The sequence below is a fragment of the Chlorocebus sabaeus genome, chromosome X, assembly GCF_047675955.1.
Source record: "Chlorocebus sabaeus isolate Y175 chromosome X, mChlSab1.0.hap1, whole genome shotgun sequence".
Classification (NCBI taxonomy): domain Eukaryota; kingdom Metazoa; phylum Chordata; class Mammalia; order Primates; family Cercopithecidae; genus Chlorocebus; species Chlorocebus sabaeus.
The window spans coordinates 105,974,227-105,999,999 of record NC_132933.1 but is presented as its reverse complement, the minus strand read 5'-3'; the positions used below and the strand labels follow the sequence as shown (position 1 = coordinate 105,999,999).

At 40.5% G+C, this 25,773-nt stretch overlaps 1 protein-coding gene across 1 annotated transcript in view; it reads right to left on the bottom strand.

The window, feature by feature from the left end:
- Positions 1 to 25,512, bottom strand: part of SLC9A7 (solute carrier family 9 member A7) — a 151,947-nt gene extending 126,435 nt beyond the window's left edge. The window contains exon 1 of the mRNA XM_007991491.3: positions 24,906 to 25,512. Within this exon, the coding sequence (XP_007989682.2) occupies positions 24,906 to 25,239 (334 nt within the window). The 5' untranslated portion in view covers positions 25,240 to 25,512. The remainder of the gene's footprint in view (positions 1 to 24,905) is intronic.
- Positions 25,513 to 25,773: the final 261 nt, after the last annotated feature.

Here is a 25,773-nt window from a genome sequence, read left to right as displayed (position 1 = left end):
AGATTGAGATTAAGTTAAGATGACTATTGTAATCCCTAGAGCAACCACTATGAAACTAACACAAAAATATAGTGGAAAAAACACAAAGGAATTAAAATGGTAAATGAGTACTATCTCTCCCACACACATGGAGGCAGTGAAAAACAAAGAATCAAAACTTACATGAAATATATAGAAAATAATAGCAAAACTGCAGATATAAATCCAACCATACAAATACTTACATTAAATGGGACTGGACTAAACACTACAATCAAAAGGCAGCAATTGTCACACTGGGGAAAAACCCAAGATTCCATTGTATGCTATCTAAAAGAGGCACATTTTAGATCAGGGCTTCTCAACCTTAGCACCACTGAAATTTCAGGCTGGATAATTCTTTGTTGTAAGGCCTCTCCTGTGCATCATAGGATATTTAGTAGTAGCCCTGGCCTTTATTCATTAGATGTCAGTAGCTGCCATGCAGGCGTGACAACCCAAAATATTTGCAGCTATTGCCAAATGTCACAAGGGGGCTAAATTGCTTGGAACCACTGCTGTAGATTAAAACACACACACATACACACACACACACACACACACACACACACACACCCCAGTTGAAAGTAAAAGGACTGGAAAACATATGCCAGGTAACACCAATCATAAAAGCACTAGAGTAACTATGTTTGTATCAGATGAAATAGACTTTAGACAATAAATATTATAGACAGAAAGACCCTTCATCATAATGTCATCAGGAAGATATAAAAATTATTAAAGTAGACACATCTAAAAACAGAATACCAAATCACTGAAGCAAAAATGAACAGATGTTAACATTTCAGTCTTTGTTTATCTGGGAATGTCATTATTTCACACTCAATTTTTAGTGTAAATCTTCATTACTTTTGTTCCTTTAATTGCTGACAGGTCTACGATGTTCCCTGTGCTGGCAGGGACCTGATGAGTTATTAAGGATCTGGAAGTCTTCAGGTGGCTGAGACTCTTCTACAAGAAATGGCCAAACTGGCCACAGTCATTTTTTTTTTTTTTTTTTTTTTTTTGCATCACCACACTTAACTGTTTTTTAAAAAATCAATTTTATTGATTTTTAATTTTTATGAATTTTATTCATATCCAACAAAATTCACCCAATTTAAGTGTACAATTCAATGATTTTTAGTAAATTTACCAAGTTATGCAACCAACAACACAATCACTCCAATAAGATCCCTGGTATCCATTAACAGTAAATACCAGTTTTCCACCTCCAGCCCTCGGCAACCATTAATCTACTTTGTTTCTACATATTTGCCCTTTCTAAACATTTCATATAAATGGAACCACACAGTGGCTGATCTTCTGTGCAAGACTTCTTTCATTTAGCATAATGTATCTATGTCTTTACATTTAAAGTGGGCTGTTTTTTGTAGACAGCTTATAAGTTGTATCTGCTTTTTTAAATCCAATCTGATGATCTCTGTCTTTTAGATGATTCGCATTTTCACATTTAAAGCAACTATTTATATGGAGGGTCAAAATCTACTATCTTGTTAGTTGTTTTCTATTTGTTCAATTTGTTCCTTTTTTCCTCTTTTTTCTGCTTTCTCTGGGTTTTATTGAGATTTTTTATTATTCAATTTATCACCTCTATTAACATCATTTATACCTCTTTTTTAACTTTTTAAATAGTTATCCTAGGGTTTACAATACGTTTTTAAATAATCTGAGTTCAAATAATATAGCCACTTCACAAGGAGCATAGAACCTTATAACAGTATTTTACCAATTCCTCCTTCCCATCTTTGTGCCATTGTTGTCATACATTTCACTTTTGCATATGCTATAAACACACAACACATTGTTATAAATTTTATTTTTAAAAAATCACTTATTTTTAGAACAATTAAATATTTAAAAGATTTTATCTTCACTTATTTCATTTCTGACATTCTTTGATTCTTTTTGTAGATCCAATTTTCCAAATTATATCATCTTTTTTCTGCCTGAAGAATTTCCTTTAACATTTCTTGTAGAGTGGGTCTGCTGGCAATAAATTCCCTCAGTTTTTGTTTGTCTCAAAAAGTCTTTTTTTCTCTTCATTTGTGAAGGACATTTTCACTGGATATAGAATTCTGGGTTGACAATTTCTTCTGTCAACACTTGAAAGAAGCCACCCCACTGTCTTCTTGATTGCATGGTCTTTTACTGAAAAGTCTGCTGTATTTCGTATCCTTTTCCTCTGTATATAGCGCTTCCTCCCCTATTCCTTCCCCAGCCCCCTTCCCGCACCCAGACACCTTGTCTTTAGTTTTAAGCAGTTCAAATGTGATATGCCTGGGTATCTGTTTGTTGTTTTGGTATTTATCTTGCTTGGTGTTCTCTGAAGTTCTTGGATCTGTGGTTTGGCATCTGTCACTAATTTTGGAAAACTCTCAGCAATTATTTCTTCTAATATTTCTGTCCCATTCTCATTCTCTCTCTTCCTCACAAGATTCCATTCTCTCTCTTCCTCACAAAATTACATTATGTGAATGTTATACCATTTGACACTGGTACTCTTCTCTTGGATATTCTGTTCTGATTATTTCACTTTTTGCCTTCCGATATCTTTAAGTTCATTGACTTTTACAGTCCACTAAAGGTATTCTTCATTTGTTACTGTATTTTTTGTTTCTAGCATTTGAATTTGATTTTTTTCTTTTATTTTCCATCTCCATCCTAAAATTACTTATCTGATCTTGCATGTTATCTACTTTTTCCATTAGAGCTTCAAAAATATTAATCATAATTGTAAAAAAAATTCTCTAATAATTCCAACATCTGTGTCGTACATGAGCCTGGTTCTGGTGATTGCTTTGTCTCTTGCCTTTTCCTGCCTTTTTGGTCTTGTAATGTCAAAATGGTACTGAGGTAAATATTTTTTATACTTGAAGATGAGTATACCTTTTTTCTGATAGGCCTTTAGCATTGACGTTTGTATTAATATAATCAGGAAGTGGGCTAGGTTTGAAGATTATTGTTTCTATGGTTATGCTCAGGGCCTCAAGAGTCTTCAAATTCCTGTACTGATAGCTTATTTTTACGGCATTAGGGTAATTTGCCACAAGGGTTTTCTCAATGTCTTCCCCTCACTTGGTTTTGGGTCTCCATATTTGACTTTTAAGTTTCTGTACTGCAACCCAGAGAGAATCTCTCTTTTGCAATTCCCCAGGCCTTATTCCATTGTTATTTTTTATTTGATGCTTGTTAGCTTTGTAGTAGAGAGGTGGGAAATGGGGGTATTCTGATTAATTTGCAATATTATGCAGATACTGTGAACCTGGGTCTTGGGGTTGTGGCTTTCACAAGCATTCCTGATCTTCCTCCAAACACAATGCCAGGCCTACCAGGCATTCATTTTCTTTCCCAAGAAAGTAGAGCTTCTTTCTTTTTCCTCTTCTCCTTCCCCAATTACAGTGGGTTTCCACCAGTACTCTCACTTTCTGTTACCTTCTTCCTGCAGATTAAGACTTTTGTTCCTTAGGGAGATGGAGAGATATCTAGGCAGATTTTGGCAGTGGCTTTTGTTCTTCTACCCCAGTCAAGACACAGGAAAAACTTTCTCAGGATTCTCCCTGATCTTCCCTGTGAGTACCTGGCAGGAATCCTGGAGGAAAAGTCTGTAAGAGGGCGAGAAACCCCTATATCTGTGGTCCCCAACTTTGAGCAATTCATTACAAATTTCTGGTTTAATCTTCTTACTGGTTTATATGCCATTCAACAGTATCTGTCCCGGGTAAGCAAAGGTTCAGGTCCTGTTTCTTTCTGCAGTGGTACCTGTCTCTCTCGTGATTTTGGGTTAATCATTTGCCCTAAAATCTCCATTTCTTCCTGGGTTCAGAAAAAGTCATTAATTTTGTCCAGCTTTTTCTTGTTGTAAGGATGACAGCTCTGCATGCCACATATCTAGGCTGAAACCAGAAGTCTGTTTATTAGTTTTTCAAGTTTTTTCAGCCTTTTCCCACAAGGATTGGATATTTGAAATACTGAAAGATTGCATCAAGCAAATTACAATGCATTAGGTAATAATTCACTGAATATTTTTGTTAATGAGTCATACATAGAAAGTTTGGGGCTGGGTGCAGTGGCTCATGCCTGTGAGACTGAGGTGGGAAGATCACTTGAGCCCAGGAACTCAAGACCAGCCTGGGCAATATAGTAAGACCTCATCTCTACTAAATTAAAAAAAAAAAAAAAAAAAAACTAGCGAGTGTGGTGGCATGTACCTATAGTCCCAGCTACTTGGGAGGCTGCGGTGGTAGGGTCACTTGAGCCCAGGAGGTGGAGGCTGCAGTGAGCAGAGATCACACCACTGCACTCCAGCCTGGGAAACAGAGTGAGACCCTGTCTCAGAAAAAAAAAAAAAAAAAAAAAAGGAAAAAGGAAAAAGATAAAAGAAAGAAAAGAAAAGTTTGGAAATCTATAGTATTAATATCCAATCAAGAATTGTGATCAATTTGAAATAACTAATAGTCTCACCTGAGTTGTTATAATTCAAAGACACAACTTGTTTTCGTTAACTTATATGTTCTTGTAACACATAAATGCTTGATGTCCATTTGGCCTTTTGAAGCAGAAAAAACTGCTCAAACTTACATCATCCCTTGACCTTGTGTCACTGGCCAAACCAGGCCCTCCATACCAGCAAGGGCTTAATTACAGGACTCCTGTGGAAATGTCCTCTTTTACAGAAATCCAACTCTAATTAGGAATTTTTCAAGAACTGCCTGAATTATAGAAATTGAAGAAACATTACTATAAAACCAAATAGCATTGCCTGGCATGGTGGCTCACGCCTGTAATCCCAGTACTTCGGGAGGCCAAGGCGGGTGGATCACCTGAGGTCAAGAGTTCGAGACCAGCCTGGCCAACATGGCAAAACCTCATCTCTACTAAAAACACAAAAATCAGTCAGGTGTGGTGGCACGTGCCTGTAGTCCCAGCTACTCGGGAGGCTGAGACAGAAGAATCGCTTGAACCCAGGAGGCAAAGGTTGCAATGAGCCGAGATCATGCCACTCCACTGCAGCCTGGGCGACAGAGCAAGACTCTGCCTCAAAAAAACAAAACAAAACAAACAAACACCAAATAGCATTGATTCAGAGAGATTAGTACACACCTCGGGCACAGTTTCTCTGGCTAAACTCATCAAAAAGAGGCCTGGAGATACCAGGGTATCACTGGTAATGTGGCTCTCTGAAAAAAGGCATTGTCACAGAAATACCTACCATTTTGCCTATAAAGATTAATGTGTATATTAAATTACAATGTTACTTACACTATAAAAAGTGTTCTTCCTTCTGTCTCCATATCTACTGCCACTTCCTCTCCCTAAATAATATATAATAATTCAATAAAACAACAATGACAGACAAGCTTACAAAATAGCTGATGTGAGGTTTTTTAATGCATATGCTTAATATTTTAAATGGGAAATTTGTCATAATTACCTCATCCCATCCTACAGGCATATATTACTACAGCAGTTTCAGCTTGTGCCTCAATACCTGATTTCCCTTCCCCCTGAGTTTGGTGACAGACATATTAGTTCTTCTTGACCCTGACCATACAGCTTTTTTCCTCCCTTCCAGATTGTATGTAGGTATTGAATATACTACACACCAGAATAGGCATTCAATCTGAAGAAGGATCTTCATGCTAGTCTTGGCCCTTGGATCCATTTTATGCCCTTTCTGCACATGTCACAGGGGAGAGGCGAGGAGTGATTCTCTCTTTCTCTCTCTCTCTCTCTCTCTCTCTCTCTCTCTCTCTCTCTCTCTCGTGGTGGCTATGTGTTCTCCATGGCTGAAGCTCCCACCAGACAGCCCTCCGACCAGGTCCCAACAGCCCTCACAATAGTTTCAGTTCTTGCTCGGCGACATCATTCCCGGGCTCTGGTAATACTACCTTCTCCCTGTGTCAGCCCTAGGGATGACAGTAGCTTTCTGCTGTTGCTCATCTTTAGCTTGCTTCAACACACTGTATTTGACTTCCCAGCTCTTCCAATGCCTTGGTAAACAGTTGTTTCCTACTGAACTACCTGCCTCTTTTTCTCTGACTGTGCTGGGAGGACTTCATCTGCCATAACAGACCTCCACTCTTTACCAGATTTTCCCACAATGGATAAAAATCACTACAGTATTACCGCCTTGTCTGTGTCTCTCTTCAGTGCCATCATAAACACTCAGCATAACACTGCCATTGAAAATAGACAATTGTCTTATTCATACCACTGGGGAGAATCACTCTGGCTCATTCATAGCCTACTTTATTAATGAATGCAATCTTTTCTTTCCCCCTAGTTCTCTCAGCAGCAAAAATGTACAGCAGTCAACAGAGTCCTAGACTAGAAAAAGATAGTCCATAGTAGGCTTGTTTTAAATGTGTATTTAAACACATTTAAATATACTTAACTGTATAAACACACACACACACACACACACACACAGAGTCCACAGTTTAAGAAAAATAAATACCAAAGGACACAGTGTATGTATATGGGGATTACAATAACAAGAAAGATCAAAACACATTTATAAAATTAAAGCTTCCCTAAAGGCCATATATGACAAACCCACAACTAACATCTTACTGAATGGGGAAAAGCTGAAAGGCTTTCCTCTAAGAACTGGAACAAGACAAGGATGTCCACTTTCGCCATTCCTACTCAACATTGTACTGGAATTCCTGGCCAGAGTAATCAGAAAAGAGAAATAAATAAAAGGCATCCAAATTGGAAAAAAAGTCAAATTATCCCTCTTGGCAAATGACATAATCTTATATTTAGAAAAACCTAAAGACTCCACCAAAAAACTCTTAGATGATATAAACAAATTCAGTTTATTTGCAAGATACAAAATCAGCATTAAAAAGCAGTAGCATTTCTATATACCAATCATATATTGTAATATATACATTGTACATGTATATGTATACATTATAATGAACTAGCGGAAAAAGAAATCAAGAAGGCAACCCCACTTACAATAGCCACAAACAAATAAACAAAACCTACAGCTAACTTTAACGGTGAAAAATTTTGCTTTCCCCAAAAATCAGTAACAGGATAGGGATGTCCTCTATGGCCCTACCACTTCTAATTCAACACTGTACTAGAGGTTCTAACCAATGCAATTAGGCAAGAAAAAGGGAATCAAAGTCATCTGGATTGCAAAGAAGGAAATAAAACTGTCTTTATTCACAGATGACATGATTGTCTATGTATGAAATATGCAAAAAAAAAGCTACTAAAATGAACAAGTAAGTTTAGTGAGGCTACAGGATACAAAACTCATACATAAAAATTAATTGTATTTCTATATATTAGCAATGAACAACTGGAAATTGAAATTACGAAAATAATATCCAATGTAATACCATCAAAAATGTGAAATACTTAAGGATAAGTCCATTAAATATGTGTAAGACCTGTACATTGAAACTATAAAACATTTTTGAGATAAAGAAGTCCTAAGCAGAGAAATGCAATTTTACGGATCAGAAAATCCAATACAGTAATAATGTCCATTTTCCTCAAATTGATTAACAGATTCAACACAATTCCAATCAAAGTACCAGCAAGACATTCTGCAGGTAGAGACAACCTGACTCTAAAATGTATACGGAAAGGCAAAGGAACTAGAACAGCTAAAATAATTTTGAGAAAGAGTAAGGCTGGAGGATTCATACTACCCAATTTTAAGACCCTCTATAAAACTACAGTAAGAAAGATGGTGTGGTATTGGCAAAGAGCTAGATACACAGATCAGTAGAATAAAATAGAAAGTCCAGAAACAGATCCACACAAATATGGACAATTGATTTTTGACAATGTTGTGACAGTAATTCAGTGAAGCAAAGATTGTCAACAACAATCTTTTGGAACAAAAGAACATCAAACATATTGGAACAATTGAACATCCATACATAAAAAAAAACTCAACCTAAACCTCATACCTTCTACAAACGTTAACTCAAATCATAGATCTAAATATAAAATGCAAAACCATAAAACATTTAGGAGAAAATCTTCTCTACTTGGGATTATATAGTTTTAGACATGACACCAAAAGCATGATAAATAAAAGTTGATAAATTGGACTGCATCAAAATTTAAAAGTTTTGCTCCCCAAAAGATATGGTTAAGATACTAAAAAGAAAAAAAAACCCAAAAGCTAGGAGAGAATATTTGCAAATTACACATCTAACAAAGTACTTCCATCAAAGTATATAAAGAACACTCGAAACTCCAAAGAAAGAAAAACAACAGTACAATTTAAAGATGGGAAAAAGACTCAGTCATTTCGCCAAAAAGGATATGTAAATGACAAATAAGCACATGAAAATATATTCAACATTAGGGAAATATAAATTAAAATCACAATGAGATACCACTATTAATCTATTAGAGTGGCTAAAATTAAAAATGCTAACAATACCGAGTTCTAAAGAGAATGTGGAGCACTAAACTCTTACATGTTGCTAGATGGAATGTACAGTTGCTCTAGAAAACAGTTTGGCAGGTTTCTTATAAAGTTAAACATATGCCTACCTTCTGACCCAGCAATCCCATTCCTAGGTATTTACCATAGAAAAATAAAAATGTACATTCATACAAAAACCTGTACAGTAATGTTTATAGCAGCCCTATTCATAATTATCAAAAGCTCGAAACAAGCCTAGTGTTCTTCAACTGGCAAATAAACTGTGATACATTCATAAAATGGAATTCCGCAGAGCAAAAAAAAAAAAAAAAAAAAAAAAAAATGACCTAATTATAGATACATGCAACAACAGGGGTGATCTCAAAGGCATTATGAAGAATGAAAAGGCTAGTTCCAAAATGTTACATACTGTGCAATTCCATTTATATGACATATTTGAAAAGACAAAATTATAGTGATAGAGACTAGATCAGTGGTTGCCCAAGTGATGTGGTAGTACAAGGGAGCTTTTAGAGCACTGGAACAAGTCTTCATCTTGGTTGTGGTGGTGGTTACACATATCTATCTATTTAACTATATGTCAAAATTCATAAAACTGTATATCAAAGGTAAAAAGTCAATTTTACTTGTGATAATGTTGAAAATTAATAAATCTGACCAGGTGTTGTGGCTCATGCCTATAATCTCAACACATTGGGAGGTCAAGGTAGGAGGATCACTTGAGCCCAGGCATTCAAGACCAGCCTGGGCAACATAGTGAGATCCTATCTCTACAAAAAGTGTTTAAAAATTAGCCTGGCATGGTGGCATGCACCTGTAGTCCCAACTACTCAGGAGGCTGAGGCAGGAAGATCACTTGAACCCAGGAGTTTGAAGCTGCAGTGAGCTGTGATCATGCCACTGCACTCCAGCCTAGGTGACAGAGTGAGACCCCATCTCAAAAAAAATTAATGAGTCTAAAAAAGTAATGATTAAAAAATAAGAGTGTGGATGAAACTGAGGAAACCTTAAGGACACAAAAGCTAACAGCCAGTTGACACCACATATTACTCTGCAGGAAAAAGTTAATATAGCAGGCCTGATGTTGCTATCTCTAGGAGGGCCTGCGTGCATGACCTCATTTTCCAATAGGTCCTGGGAACTTGGCCTGTAAGATATTCCCTATGCTACTAATCGATAAGGTTGTTTTATATGCCTGGAACACTGAATTCTGCTGTACCAGCCAGGCTAAATTGCTTTTGCAAATGTGATTTATGGTGAACACCTGCTTTCCTTCTGGAACTCAGAAATTTCAATAAGAATGCCTGATCAGCCCTCAATACAGAAAAGCCCGTGTCTTAAGCAAGCTTCCCTAAACAGAAACACTGCATATGTGCTGCTACATTTAATTGCTGGAGGAAAAAGTTTGTTCTATGCAGCCCCACCCTCAACCTCCTAAGGGATAACTTAGGAAGCTCACATTTAGACTCTTTCAGGCTCCACCCATTATGTCTTTTTCTCCTGCTGATCTTGCTGTGTATGTTTTCACTGTAATAAGTCATGGCTTTAATACAACTGTCTCTGGATCCTGTGAGTCTTTATGGTGTGGGTACTTGTTAGATGCCCAAAAGTTCCCAAATATAAGTGGCACTTTAAATCTGAATCTTTTCCTCAAATCCTTTCTCTGGCCCTGTACTGTCTACTCTTTGGCCTCCCCTAGAATCCCAAGCAGTGCCACATCCATCATAGGTATGAACATCTGCATCAAGTTCTCAAAACAGCCCTGTATGCCACACCCAAGTTCCAAGTGGAACTCAGGGCCTGATGTAAAAGTTACATTCAGGTTCAGCAGCAAATAACAAAAACCCATTCCTCTCTTACTTACAAGAAATACATAAGTATTCAGTCCAAGCCTGGCATGGCAGCTCTATGCTGTCAGAGACTCCAGCTTCTATTTTATTGTATTGCCAGAAGTGTTCTCCATTCCCAAGGTTACCTCTTGACCAAATACAGCTGCTGGAGCTCTAGCCATTACATCCACATTCCAGGAAGCAGACAGAAGGCATGGTAGAAGAGGGGCATGTCCCTTTAAGAATACTTTGCATAAATCCCACATACTTCTCCTCCTACCTTTGGCCAGAACTTGATCACATAACCACATCCAGCTGCAAGAGAGGCCAGGAAATGTAGTTTTCTTGTTGCACAGCAATATGCTGAGCTAATTAGAACAGGGTTCTATTGGAACAATGAAAGGAATAATGGATATTGGGAGGTAACCGGAGTCTGCTACATCTCATTCATTCTACACTCAACAAAAGTAATCTGAGAATCAATCCTCTTAATAACCCAAGACAATTTGAAGTAACTGTGTCTTTACTTAAAAGAAGTTTTAGGGATAGATATGGAGAAGTAAAGGGAGAAAATGTGTTGACTATGAACCTAAAGTTACACACTAGTTAGATGTTTCTCCATCTCTAGCTTCTCAATGAAAATATGTGATAGGAGCCTACAATACAATTTGAAAGACTACCTCTGGGACATTTACTATCTCAGTAACATGTTAAACAAGTTCAACAAAACATAGCCTTAACACTATTCTTCCTCAAAGGTTGTAGTGTCCCTGAAGATATACAGAATCTTAATTTTTTAAAAATACCATGTGGTAAAGAGGATTAGCAAAATAGCAGAGTAGACAGCTCCAAACTCCCATCCCTCCACAGAAACACTGAAAAACAAGCAGAAGCTGTCAGAGCCAATTTTGTCAGAATTCTAGAAAAGATTCAAAGGTTTAGAGCAACCAAGTGAACGATGACTGAAGAACAAGGCAATTTTAAAATGGTAGGAAGGCTGTGTGGCATTTTGCTTGCCCTTGTCCCACCCCCTCACCAGCTCAGCAGTGGTCTTGAACACAGCAGCCCATATCCCCTGGTCCCTGGTTCCAGAGGGAGCAGAGCAGGCCTTGTTTGCAATTTCTTGTGTTTGTTCTAACCTGTCTGAAGACTACCCAAAGGAATGACTTGAGGTTCTCATCTCCATTTTGCCTAACTTGGAGCCCACTTGTAGCAGACAAGCAGCAAGCATTGCTTGAAAAATGTTGTAAGGTAGGCCAAAAAACAAACAAAAACCACTCTGCAGCTACCTGGGAGGAAAAGTACGGGCCATTCAAAGGAAAAAAAAAAAAAAATTGAAAGAAACTATCCCTGAGGAGGCTGAGACACTGGATATATGAGATGAAAACTTTAAATCAGCTGTCTTAAATATGCTTAAAGAATGAAAGGCAGTGGCTCACACCTGTAATCCCAACACTTTGGTAGGCTGAGGCAGGAGGATTGCTTAAGGCCAGGAGTTCAAGACCAGCCTAGGCAACATAGTAAGCACTTGTCTCTATAAAAAAAAAAATTTTAATTAGCCAAACATGGTGGTACGTGCCTGTAGTCCTATCTACTTGGGAAAATGAGGCAGAAGGATCACTTGAGCCCAGGAGTTCAAGGTTACAGTGAGCTGTGATTATACCACCGCACTCCAGCCTGGGTGACAGAGACCTTAAAAAAAAAACAAAACAAACAAACAAACAAACAAAAAAAACCTAAAGGAAATCAAGGACAAATAAATAAAGGAAGCCAGGAAAACAATGTATGAACAAAATAAGAATATCAACAAAGAGACAGAATTTATAAAAAAGAAGCATTAGAATTCTGAAGCCAAAAAGGAAAGTAACTTAAATGAAAAATTTACTACAGGGGCCCAACAGCAAAGGAAACAATCAAGGAAAAAAAAAAAAAAAAAAAAAACCAGGTCGGGCATGGTAGCTCACGCCTGTAATCCCAGCACTTTGGGAGGCCAAGGTGGGCAGATCTCTTGAGGTCAGGAGTTTGAAACCAGCCTGGTCAACATGGTAAAACCCCATCTCTACTGAAAATACAAAAAAAAAAAAAAAATTAGCTGGGCATGGTGGTGGGTGCCTGTAATCCCAACTACTCGGGAGGCTGAGGCAGGAGAATTGCTTGAACCCAGGAGGCGGAGGTCACGGTAAGCAGAGATGGCGCCACTGGACTCCAGCCTGGGCAACAGAGCAAGACAGCATCTCAAAACAAACAAACAAAAAAGCAATGCACAGAATGGGAGAAAATTATTGCAAACTATCCATCCAACAAGAGATTAATAACCAGAATATATAAGGAGCTCAAACAACTTAACAGCAAAAAAAAAAAAAAAAAAAAAAAAAAAAAAAAAAAAAAACCCTATTAAAAAAGAGCAAAAGATTTAAATAAACATTTCTCAAAAGAAGACATATAAATGGCCAACCAGTATATGAAAAAATGCACAACATCACTAATCATCAGAGGAATGCAAACCAAAACTACAATTTTATATCATCTCACCCCAGTTAAAATGGCTTTTATCAAGAAGACAGGCAACAACAGATGACGACAAGGATGTGGAGAAAGGGGAACCCTCATACACTGTTGGTGGGAATGTATATTAGTACAATCACTATGGAGAACAGTTTGGAGGTTCCTCAAAAACTAAAACTAGAACTATCACATAATCTAGCAATTCCACTTATTGGGTATATACCCAAAACAAAATAAATCAATATAATAAAGAAACATGTGCACTCCTGTGTTTGTTGCAGCATTGCTCACAAGAGCCAAAATATGGAATCAACCTAAGTGCCCATCAATGGATGAGTGGATAAATATGGTATATATACGCAATGGAATATTATTCAGCCATAAAAAAGAATGAAAACCTCTTGCTCACAGTAGGATGGATGGAACTGGAGGTCATTATGTTAAGTGAAATAAGCCAGGCACAGAAAGATAAATATCACATGCTCTCACTGATATGTGGGGACTAGAAAAGTGGATTTTATGAAGATAGAGAGTAGACTATTTGTTACCAGAGGCCAGGAAGGGTAGGGAGGAGGGATGAAGAGAAAGTGATTAATGAGACATATAGTTTGATGGAAGAAACAAAACCTAGCGTTTGGTAGATCAGCAGGGTGACTACAGTTTATGATAATCTTTGTACATTTTGAAATAGCCAGAAGGGAATAATTCAAATGTTTCTAGCATATAGAAAAGACAAATATTTAAGGTGATGGGTATCTCAAATATACTGATTTGATCTTTACAAATTATATGAATTTATTAAATTATAACATACCTCAAAACTATGTACATCTATTATGCATCAATGTTTAAACTGTGTTAAAATAAAGTAACATGAAATAATTCGTTTATAAAAGAAATAATAATGTTTTTTTAAAAAAGACAGGTAAACATAAAAATTTGGGTTTCAAATTCATTTTTCCTATATGATTAAAAAAGCAAATCCAAAAAAATTATAAACATATGTTAATGAGTACACAATACATAAATATCTGGTCTTTGACAATGACAATATAATGGAAGGAGGCAGAGATTAATATTCAGAATATATAAAGAATTCCTACAACCCAATGACAAAAAATCTGATTAAAAAATGGGCAAAGAATTTGAATAGACATTTCTCCAAATAAAATATACAGATAGCCAAAAAGTACATGAAAGGGAAATACAAATAAGTCATTAGGGAAATACAAATCGAAGCCACACGAGATACCACTTCACACCTACTAGGGTGGCTATCTTTTTTTAAAAAAGGAAAATAATAAGTGTTGGAGAGGATGTGGACAAATTAGAATCTTTGTGCCTTGTGGTGGGAATACAAAATGGTACAGCTGCTGTGGAAAACAGTTTGGTGGTTCATCAAAAAGTCAAACATAGAATTACCATATGACCTAGCAATTCCACTCCTAGGTATACAGCCAAAAGGAATGAAAACAAATGGCCGGGTACAGTGGCTCATGCCTGTAATCCCAGCACTTTGGGAGGCCGAGGTGGGTGAATCATCTGAAGTCAGGAGCTCCAGACCAGCCTGACCAACATGATGAAACCCCATCTCTACTAAAAATACAAAATTAGCTGGGCATGGTGGCACATGCCTGTAATCTGAGCTACTTGGGAGGATGAGGCAGGATAATTGCTTGAACCTGGGAGGAGGTTGCAGTGAGCCGAGATCGTGCCATTGCACTCTGGCCTGGGCAACAAGACCAAAACTCAAAGGGAAGGGAAGGGAAGGGGAGGGGAGGGGAAGGGAAGGGAAGGGGAGGGGAGGGGAAGGGGAAGGGGAAGGGGAAGGGGAGGAAAGGAAAGGAAAGGAAAGGAAAATAGGGACTCTAACACATACCTCTATGTGAGTGTTCATAGCAGCATTATTCACAATAGTCAAAAGGTGCAAATAACCTGAGTGTCCACCAATTGTTGAATAGATAAATGTGGAGTGTGTGTGTGTGTGCGCACACACACTGCAGTATTATTCAGCCATAGAACAGAATGAAGTTCATATATGCGCCATACAACATGGATGAACCTTGAAAACATTATGCTAAACGAAATAAGCCAGACACAAAGGACAAATATTATATGAAGCCACTTATATGAATGATTGAATGATCTAGAATAGGCAAATTCACAAAGTCAGAAGGTAGATTAGAGGCTATTAGGGGCTAGAAGGAGTGGGGGATGGGGAGTTACTACTTAACTGGAAGAGTTTCCGTTTGGGGCAATAAAAAATCTTTGGAAATAGTGGAGATGGCCATAAAACTTTGTGAATATCATAAATGTTATTAAATTATACAGTTAAACATGGTTAAACTGGCAAATTTTATGTTATATATATTTTACCAAAAGAAAAAATAAACAAAAAACTACCATGTGACTTACCAGCCAAACACATACTTTTCTGCAAACACACATTATTTGTATACTTATTTATTCCTTAATCCTCCTTCCTTAAACAGTCTGCTGCAATTCAGGCAAATGTTTTCACACACAAAGGTTTCCTTCTCAGAAACTTCACTGTCAGTGTGAAGCTGAGGCATAAGAACTTGAAGGAGGAGGGGAGGGAAGAACTTGAAGGAAGGACCTCTAATGCTAGGTAGTGTTACAGCATCTTATTTTTTGATAGACAAAGTAGAATGCATTAAACAAACACTTCTGGAGCATCTACTAGGTGTCAGGCACCGTTCTAGGGTCTGGGGAGACAGCACAAACAAAAGATAGACATCTCTGTCTGCCCAGGGCTTACATCCTAATGTAGTTTGGAAAAGCTCACCAGAAGATTCTGATATGCCCATCACAACTAGCATAGAGTAGTGAGACATGAGAGCTGAACAGACCCAGCCCTATCCACCTCCCCACCTCTATGATAGTGAGGTCTAGAGATGAGAATGCTTTCAAGCAACTACTCTCACATATGAAGGCACTCTGAACAGCTCTTAACACTTTTTCCCCTAAAACACTGGTAGCCTTCTGTCATATCAATGGAATAACACCTGGAGTGTGACCTTTGGGCTGAAAGGAGCAGGCATTTTGCTCCTACTCATTCCTCATGCCTCATTCCTCACTGTTCTACCCTGGAGCTTGAGGGCGAAAGTCCTAGCTAACATAAAAAGGTCAACTTTGGGCCAGGCACAGTAGTCACACCCTAATCCCAGCACTTTGGGAGGCCGAGGTGGACAGATCACTTGAGGTCCGGAGTTTGAGACCAGTCTGGCCAACGTCGTGAAACCCCGTCTCTACTAAAAATACAAAAATTAGCTGGGCGTGGTGGTGCATGCCTGTAATCCCAGCTACTCGGGAGGCTGAGGTAGGAGAATCGCTTGAACCAGGGAGGCGGAGGTTGCAGTGAGCAGAGACTGTGCCACTACACTCCAGCCTGGGGGACAGAGCAAGACCGTCTCAAAAAGAAAAAAGAAGAAAAAAAAGGGTCAACTTTGCTTTGTTTTCTACTCTGGGCATAGATTTCCCTCAGAGACCTCCTGGGAAGTGGTAATGGGGCGGGATTCAGGTTCTGCTCTATCCTGGCCAAATACATCCTCAGCTATACTGAGTTCATCCTTTAATAGATCCCAATTTCCCAATTTCAAACATGTGACCCTAAACAAAGGAGGTACTTGACCTAGGTTTCAATTTCTTCACCTGGGAAAATGGGACCAATATTAGGATCTTCAAATATTTTTATTTTTGGAGACAGGGTCTCACTCTGTTGCCCAAACTGGAGTGCAGTGATGCAATCACAGCTCACTGCAGCCTTGACCTCCCAGGCCCAAGCAATCCTCAATCAGCCTCCCAAGTAGCTGAGACTACAGGGAAATGCCACCATGCCCAGCTAATTTTTATATTTTTAATAGAGACAGGGTTTTGCCATGTTGCCCAGGCTGGTCTTGAACTCCTGGGCTCAAGCAATCCTCCTGCCTCGGCCTCCCAAAGTGCTAGAATTACAGGCATGAGCCACCACACCCAGCCTGAGCTTCAGACATTTGATGTGAAGGTTAAATGGCTTAAAGTATATAAAGTACTTAACACAGTGACAGACTATTCTAACAGGTGCTCAATAAACAGTTACTATTTTTTTCTACTATTATTTTATTAGAAACAACATAGTGAATGTTTTTGAAGGGTGGAAACTTAAATATTCTCATTCATAATTGTCCAAACTTGGAAGCAACCAAGATGTCCTTCAGTGTCCTTTACATTTGTATGTAAACTGTGGTACACACAAATCACATGCAAATCCTATTACTTCTCTTTTCCGGATTATGTATAACAAAGTATTCATCAAATACTGCAACAGAGATTGGCTAGCTGCTTTCCAAACCTGTTCCTCTTCTTCCAACTAGACTACATTTCCCTGGCTCCCTTCCAGTTCGACGTGGCCTTGTAACCATATTCTGTCCAACAGAAGTGGGCAAAGTGATGCGGAACATTTCCAGGCTCAGCACATAAGTCTTCCCCATATGATCTTCATTTCCTTGCTTCATTCATCAACTGGAGGAGGAGGATTCCAAGGCCATATGGGATGGGAAAGCCACAAGATGGAAGGCATCTGGTCCCTGAATCACAACGTAGAGAGAGCCACCTGCCAGTCCCTTGCACTGGTCCATTACATGAGTGAAAAACAAATTTCTCCTATGTTAAGTCACTGAAATTTGGGTTTGTTTTGTTTTAACATCTAGTATTACTGTAATATAAATACCCATATTGATTAAAAGCCAGGTAGCATGCTTTAACTGAAAGAGAAAATTATCCTAACACATATTCTCTTGTATGTTAAACAGAGGCAATTAAAAAAGTACATGAACTTAAGAATCAAACAAAAAGTAAAATGAAAAACAAGTTACTGGCCAGGTGCAGCAGCTCATGCCTGTAATCTCAGCATTTTAGGAAGCCGAGGCAGGTGGATGGCTTGAGCGCAGGAGTTCGAAATCAGCCTGGACAACATGGCAAAACCCTGTGTCTACAAAAAATACCAAAAAATTAGCCAGGCATGGTGGTGAGCACCTATAGTCCCAGCTACTCAGGAGGCTGAGGTGGGAGGATCACTTGAGCCCAGGAGGTCCAGGCTACAGTGAGCTGAGATTACACCTCTGCACTCCAGCCTGCATGATACAGTGAGACCCTGTCTCAAAAAAAAAGAAGAAAGAAGTTACTGATTCTCAAGTCACGTAAGCCTAACATCACCTCAGGTAAACTAATGTCAAACAGTGTTAATCAGTGCTAGAAAGAGTTTAATGAGAGTAGCAGGCAGGATGTATACAGCCTCACCTATACAATCTTCCAGGCAGGGAAGTTTATAGATTGCAAGCTAAGACGGGGATTAACTTCTTTTCCAATCTTTCATCTTAATGACAATGTCAAAACATACAGAACAGTTGAAAGAAGAGTATAAAGCATACCCTTTCGCTAGGCACCTAGATTTAACAGTTAACTAGTATGTTGCAGTATTTGTTTTCTCTATATAGGTGCTATGTATATTTTTTGACTGAACTTTTTGAAAGCTGCATCTATTAGGATTCATATACCTCACCCCAAAAACTTCAGCTTGCATCTCCAAAGAATGAGTACATTCTCCTGCATAACCTGAATTATCACACCTACAAAAAATCATAGTAATTCCTTAAAATCATCTAATACCCAGTCTACATTCAAATATCCCTACCTATCCCCAAAACATCTTTTATAATTCATTTTCATGAACTAGGAGCCAATCAAGTTTCTCATACTATATTTAGCCTCTTTGATCTCCCTTAATCTAGAACAGTCACCCTGCCTTTTTATTTCCTTTGACGTTGACTTTTTGAAGAGTCTAGGGCAACTGTCTTACAGATCGTCCCATATATTGGATTTATCTGATTGTTTTCTCAGGGTGTTTTACAACTTGTTTCTCTATCGTCTGTATTTCCTGGAAACTGGAAGATGTGTCTAAGTCCTTGATTTGATTCGGATTAAACATATACAGGAAGGATACTACATAGGTAAAGTTGTATACTTCCTGTATACCATGATACTAGATAGTCCCACAATGAGCAAGGATATATTTGATGACTTGCTTATAAGATGGTGACTGCCAGACCTCTTCACTGTAAAGGTACCTTCTTTTCTTTGCAACAGGCAAGTAACCTGTGGGGTGATAGTACTGTGCAAGTACCATGTTCCCCAATAACCTTTCACCTAGGATTCTGGGATTCATTGAAAACCCTTGTCTAAATAAACTATCATTAGAAGTTGAAAAATTGTGATTTTTCTAATTACAGAATTCCACAAAGGTTAACTTTTTAATATTCTAAGAAATGCTTTTAGTAAATGTCATTTTTCTATTTTTTAAGATACATTTTACTTCCATTTATAACTTTCAAATAAGTAAAAGTATTATTTATATGCAGAGACCACTTTACAAAGAACATTTTGACAATCCAAGGAAAATGCTATGTAACCACATAGTGCAACCTCGTATTTGTAAAGCATTTTTTTTGCTACATAAGTTATTTGCTTTATTTTTAAACAATGTTTAAATTGCAAAAGTAATGTGTCAATATTAAAGAAAGTTCAGGTCATTTAGAAGAATATAAAGGAAAAGTACCATCTCCCCTCTCTCTCTCCCAACAACTCATCCTGCTTCCAAAAGATAAAGCTTGCATATCCTTCCAGAAAAGCACATATATCATATATAAATTATATACATCATGTTTATGTATATACAGTATATAGTTATTGAAATATCAAATAGGATAATACTGTACATGATGTTCTGTGCCTTGCTTTTTTCCACAACACTATGTGTGGACAGTAGCCTTAAAAGGACATATTAAAACACCTCTTTTTATCAGCTGCATAGTATTCCTTTATGGGAATGTGCTATAGTTTAACCAGTCCCATCTGATGAGTACTACAACTTATTTCCACTGCAACAAATACTGCTGTCTATATATTGTAACATGTTAGCACAAGTGTTTCTGATAGATTTCTGAAAGTCCAAGGATTGAAAATGCTGAATGGAAGGGTAGGTGTGGGTCAGGTACAGTGGCTCACGCCTGTAATCCCAACACTTTGGGAGGCTGAGGTGGGCAGATCACGAGGTCAGGAGATTGAGACCATCCTGGCTAACATGGTAAAACCCCGTCTCTACTAAAAATACAAAAAGAAATTAGCTGGGCGTGGTGGCGGGTGCCTGTAGTCCCAGCTACTCAGGAGGCTGAGGCAGGAGAATGGTGTGAACCCAGGAGGCGGGGCTTGCAGTGAGCCAAGATCGCACCACTGCACTCCAGCCTGGGCGACAGAGTGAGATTCCGTCTCAAACAATAATAATAATAATAATAATAATAATAACAACAACAACAATAATAATAAATAAAATAAAAACGGGTAGATGTGTTGTAAATTTTTTCTAGGTATTAACCAATAGCCCACCCCAAAATATACAGTTTTCCTCACTTCCACTAACTGTGTCCTAATGCATTTTAAAATTACAGCAAGTCACTACTAAGCAAACTTCAAGTAGTAAAGCCTGCCAAAGAATCACAAAGCCTAAAATGAGAATGGGAACTAATATTTACCAAGTGCTTAAGTGTCAGACACTGCACTTAACCCTTTAGAATATCTCCATAACACAGCAATTCTGTGAGGTAACATAATCTCCAATTTTCCAAAAGAGGAAGCTAAGGCTCAGAGAGTTTATCCAATGCTATACAGTTTTATAAGTAACAGGGCCAGCATTTGAACCCAGGGTTGTCTGGTACCAAAGTGAGACTATGCAGAAGCTTTTCCCAACTGGGGCCAAAGTGAGGGGCTCTTAAAAGGGGGGACTCCTGATTAACCAGGAAGGAGATGGTTTCAAAATGTTTGCTTACAGGTTCAAATGTTAATTTCATGTTACCGCAAAGAGTCATCATTTTTCCCTTTCAGACTTTGCCTATGAGCCCACTCTCAGGCTGTGCTTAGCAATCCAGCTCCACCACAGCAACAGTGAGCCCACAACCCGTAGAACCTAGAGGGGTTGACCAACATCTTTTTGGAAAGGTGATAGGGCTGGTGGTGGAGGAGGAGGAGGAGGAGGAAGCAAGAAGCAGGTGGTGGGTTAGCATGGCAGAGTCAGATTATTTTGGATCCGTATCAGTTGTCACAAAAACATTATGGGGGAAGTGGAACTACCGTACATCTGAGAGAGAACCACAATGAACTGGTACGGTCTGTTTATACCACCTTTCCCTGCCCTAAACACTTTCTGTTTCTGCTGCACAGACATGTAGGGCCCGATAACTTTAGGATGGCACTTAATCACATAACAGAGATAGGCAGCTGGGAGCTCCCTGGCCTGACAAAACAGGTTAGACTGGTGGCAGGCAAGTGCCCTGCTGCCCTGCAGCTCCAGTGGTGGGGTCTGGGGGCTGCTTTCAACCTCCCTGGGAGTTAGGTCTGTAGCTACCTTCCCTTGTAGCTGCCCTGGCCTGTCACGGAGGAATGCTTACAAGTGTCCCTTGGTGGGTGGGGGAGTTCCTTTCTGTTTAAACGTTAAGCATTCACAGTGTGTCTTTTCTTTTCCTTAGGTCCTCTGCACCCAAGCAAGCACTTATTATGGGATCTATTTGTGCACATCACTGCTAATGTAACATCGACTACTCTCTGAGGATAATGGAATAAAGGGAAGGAAAAATAGGGAGAGGGGGAGAGGGAGGTGAGGGAGGGGAGGGAGGGAGGGAAGGAAGCAGAGAGGGAGGCAGAGAGAGAGAGAGAGAGAGAGAGAGAGAGAGAGAGAGATCCTCCCCTTTCCCCATTTTATCTCCATCCCAGACACAGGGCTCAGAAAAGCTCCATGGGCACAATTAACAATTGAAGGGTCACGAAGAAAATTGATAACATAATGTGATTTAACTAGGGAGAAGTAGGCGTCAAATTGAGTGATTTGAGGAGCATGTTAAACTGCTATTACAGCCGGGCGTGGTGGCTCACACCTGTAATCCCAGCACTTTGGGAGGCTGAGGCGGGAGGATCACAAGGTCAGGAGTTCAAGATCAGCCTGGCCAAGATGGTGAAATCCCATCTCTACTAAAAATACAAAACTTAGCCGGGCATGGTGGCAGGCACCTGTCATCCCAGCTACTCGGGAGGCTGAGATGGAGAACTGCTTGAATCCGGGAGGCAGAGGTTGCAGTGAGCCGAGATTGCGCTACTGCACTCCAGCCTGGGTGACAGAGCGAGACTCCGTCTCAAAAAAAAAAAAAAAAAGCTATTACAAGATCAAAAAGGACAAAAGGTTATACGGTGACCTCTCCCTCCCACTCCTATTTCACAGCCATCTAGTTCCTTTCCCCCAAGGAAACCAATGTTACTCATCTACTGCATGTCCTTCCAGAGATATTTTATGACTATGCCAACAAATATATAAATATAGATATAAATTTATCTTACATGTAAATGCTGTTCCTCTCAAAGTATCACTTAAACACAAAAAGGTGGCAGAAATTAGACTGTAAAACTTTTTCTCAAAATAAAGAGTTTTGAAATTCACAGTTGAACTCCTTCATTCATAAACATTTAAAAGTTAAATAGTTTGCCTCCAGAAATTAAGTTGGGTTCCCAGCACACAGTGGATACTTAAAAAGTGTTTCCTTAGGTCTTTTTGTCGTTCCTTATTCAGAGCCAAGAGGACAATTACTCACTTCCTCTATCGATACAGAGAAATAAAATTTTATTTTTTACTACTAAAAAAGAGAAGTCTTGAAAAATTTTTACTGGATTCACTTGTGCTCAAAGATTTGCTTGATGGTAGCAATCATTTCACTGTGTTTATCAAAACATCATGTTGTACATCTTAAATGCGGACAATTTTTTAAAAGATTTGCAAACTGAATTTTAAAATCAGTTTAAAATCCCCATCCCGATAGTCTTCAGTATATTATGAATAATTAGCTAACTACATGACATTAGAATTCAGATTGGGGCACCTTGAAGCAGAAGAACAAACATACCTGAGAGAATGAAGAAATGTTTTCTCACAATTACAGACAATCCTTAAAATATTAATATTTGGCATAACCTGAGACATCACATATTGACAAACTAAATTTCTTTATACATTTAAAGAAACACTAATACTCAGAGATATAGAACAAAATTGCACAGGAATTCTGAGATGATATTGCCTTTTCTGAACAGTCATCAGTTACACCAGATTTGTAACTTGATTGTTCACAAAATAAAACAGTACACTGTAGCACAACCAAATGGCTGAAAGATGGAGGTGAGTTTCAAAAGTACATATCAGCAAAGGAAAATTCCACTGTTGTCTTTAAGCCTTAAGATAAAGGTGATTGAACTCCTCAGAACACTGAGTACTCTCCACAAAATATATTTTTAAATCCCCATTTATTTTCCATCCCTTGAGCATGTATTTATGAATCTGTCAAATCTAACTCCTATTTCACATTGTCCTTTAAGAAACTGGGTCTAGGGCCTATTAAATAAAAATATTTTCATGGTTACCTATATAGAGGCAATTTTCATTTGCATCATGGCTTGGAGTCAATCACCTGCAATGACCACGTGCTTCAATTCCCCCGTCTGTCTTCTCAGGAAACCTCCCAGCTTACCTGCAGGCCTGGCATCAGTCATTTATCACCAACTGACACAAACTACAGAGCTCAACAACGGTCAGGGATGGAGGCCAAAGTCTGTGTTGAGACCTATAATTTGCAATCACCAAACTCAGTTTTAGACCTGATCCTGTTTCAAGATCTGTGTAGGTCACTACTTCTTCAAAACTGGAGGGCTCTTAACAGCGCTTGCCCCTTACGCAGTTTGGTTGCGAGGGCCTGGTGGCCATGAGCCTCAGCTGTCAACAACTAATCAAGAAACATGAAAAGCAAGGCCCAGAACCAAGGGTAATTTTCACATTAAAGGTTAAGGTTTTTGCTTTCCATTCTCTATCAGGGCACCTGGATGGAAACTGAATGAAGAAATCCCTCAGTATAAGTGATAAAATACAATCTTCCCCGTTGGGAACGGTCATAAAGTGGCTCGTCTATTTCGTGTGAGGATGCCAACATGGGCTTTAACACCACTGAATTACATTCAAAAAGAGAATACCTGACTCCACTTTGGAGTCATGGGCAGGGCGAGGGGGGAGGCAGGGGGCACAGCAGAGGAAGTGAGATGACTCAGATTATGGCTGACATCCATGTAATAAAGGGAGATTTGTACTGACCGCTGTGCATGTAACACACTGTGTACCATTAAATCTAGAAAAGGAGGGTAGCATCAGCCCACCCCTAACAACAAAAGATGGCTGACTTCAGAATTAAAACCACGACTTTTCCTCTTCATACATTCAGAAATGTACCTCGAAGTCACTCCATGTTACCGTCTTAGGAATACAAAATCTCCTCTTCGTTTGAGAAAGCAAGTAACTGGATATAACTTCCCACTTGGGACATAAGAGCAGGAGGCGTGCCTGTCTCCCCGTCTAGGCCTGACATGGTGGTGCCACCCACTCTGGGTCCTGGACCACTGCTCACCTTTCAGCACACTTCATGCTCTGACTTTATCATTAAGAGACCTGGGGACGTGGACCTCAGGAGTGGGTACCCACCAGGGCTGACCATGGATGTGGCGTCCGAGAGGCCCCACTAACCCATACGCAAGCAAAGACACTTTCAGACTTCGTCCCCACTCCCTACTGTGGCCTGTCCCCTGAGGTGATGCGGTCACCTGGGAAGCCATCCACCTCCAGCCACCACACAGGCACACATACCCTATCGAGCTCAACTGGAGCAGGAGGTGCTGGGTAAGAGGGTTGCAACAGAGACCGAACGGGGCAGACGGAACTGGACCACCCCTGTCCCTTTCGTTTTCCTGGGTTCCCAATGCAGAAACGTGGAAATGGGGTGGAACTGTTTTTAACGGTAGCAGAGAGCCAGAAAATGCAGACAGTTGACCTTGGGAACCAACACCGTCGCAGCGGGAAACGTAAAAGAAACGGAACACGCTGGCAAGTGAAGGGGGAGCACCGCCCGGCGCCAGGAGGAGCGCGGCGGCCGAGGGGTGTGGAGGGCGGGGGGTGCAACAGGGGTGCTCACCATAGATCATGGCCAGCCCAGTCTCGTGCAGAAAGCGCACCCGGCGGTGCTTGAAGAGCCAGATGGTGAGGATGGTGAGCGTGAGCAGCAGGATGAAGGTGAGCAGGCTCACGCTGTCTTGCCGGTGGCTCTCCTCCGCCTCCTTCTCAGTAGCGAGCTCCTCCATGGCGCTGCTGTCCTCAGCCGCCGCCCCAGAGGAGGAGGCCGAGGCCGCGGCCGCGACTCGCAGCCCCCGACCCAGCAGCAGCGGCAGCAGCGGCAGCAGCAGCAGCCGCGGCGGCGGAGCCCCGGTAGCCCGACCCGAGCCAGGGCGCGCCGCGTCACCAGACTCCATGGTCCCGGGGCCGCCCGCGCCTCCTCCCAGGGGGACCAGCAGCCCGCGCCGTCGGCGGATTCTGGCAGTACCGCGGACCTGCCGGAGTGGCCACGGCCGCCGCAGCTCCTCCTCCTACTCGCGCCGGGCCGGAGCTGCGCCCGGAGCCGCGCGGGGGAGGGGCGCGCGCAGTGCGCAGGATCCCCAAGCACCGCCCCCCGCCCGCGCACCTGTTCGTCCCCCAGCCGCGCCACGCCGCGCCGCCCCACGGGCCAACCGAGCCACCCAGGCGGGGCCGGGTGTCGCCCTCGGGTCCGCGGGCCGGCCGCCGGCAGCTTGCCTCTCTGCGCTCCTCACCCCGTCCTGGCGCACCTGCCCAGGCCGTCTGGGGTCGCGGGGCCAGTTCATGGGCAGTCGCCACCGCACTTCCTAAAGGGGACGCCAGAGGTCGCCGGCGCCTAGCGGGAGCATCGGCTTGGAGCGGCTAGCCTTGCGGTCTCGAGTCTCGTCTCTGGCGCCACGGCCAAGTGTTTAATCTCAGGCCAGTGTGCAGCC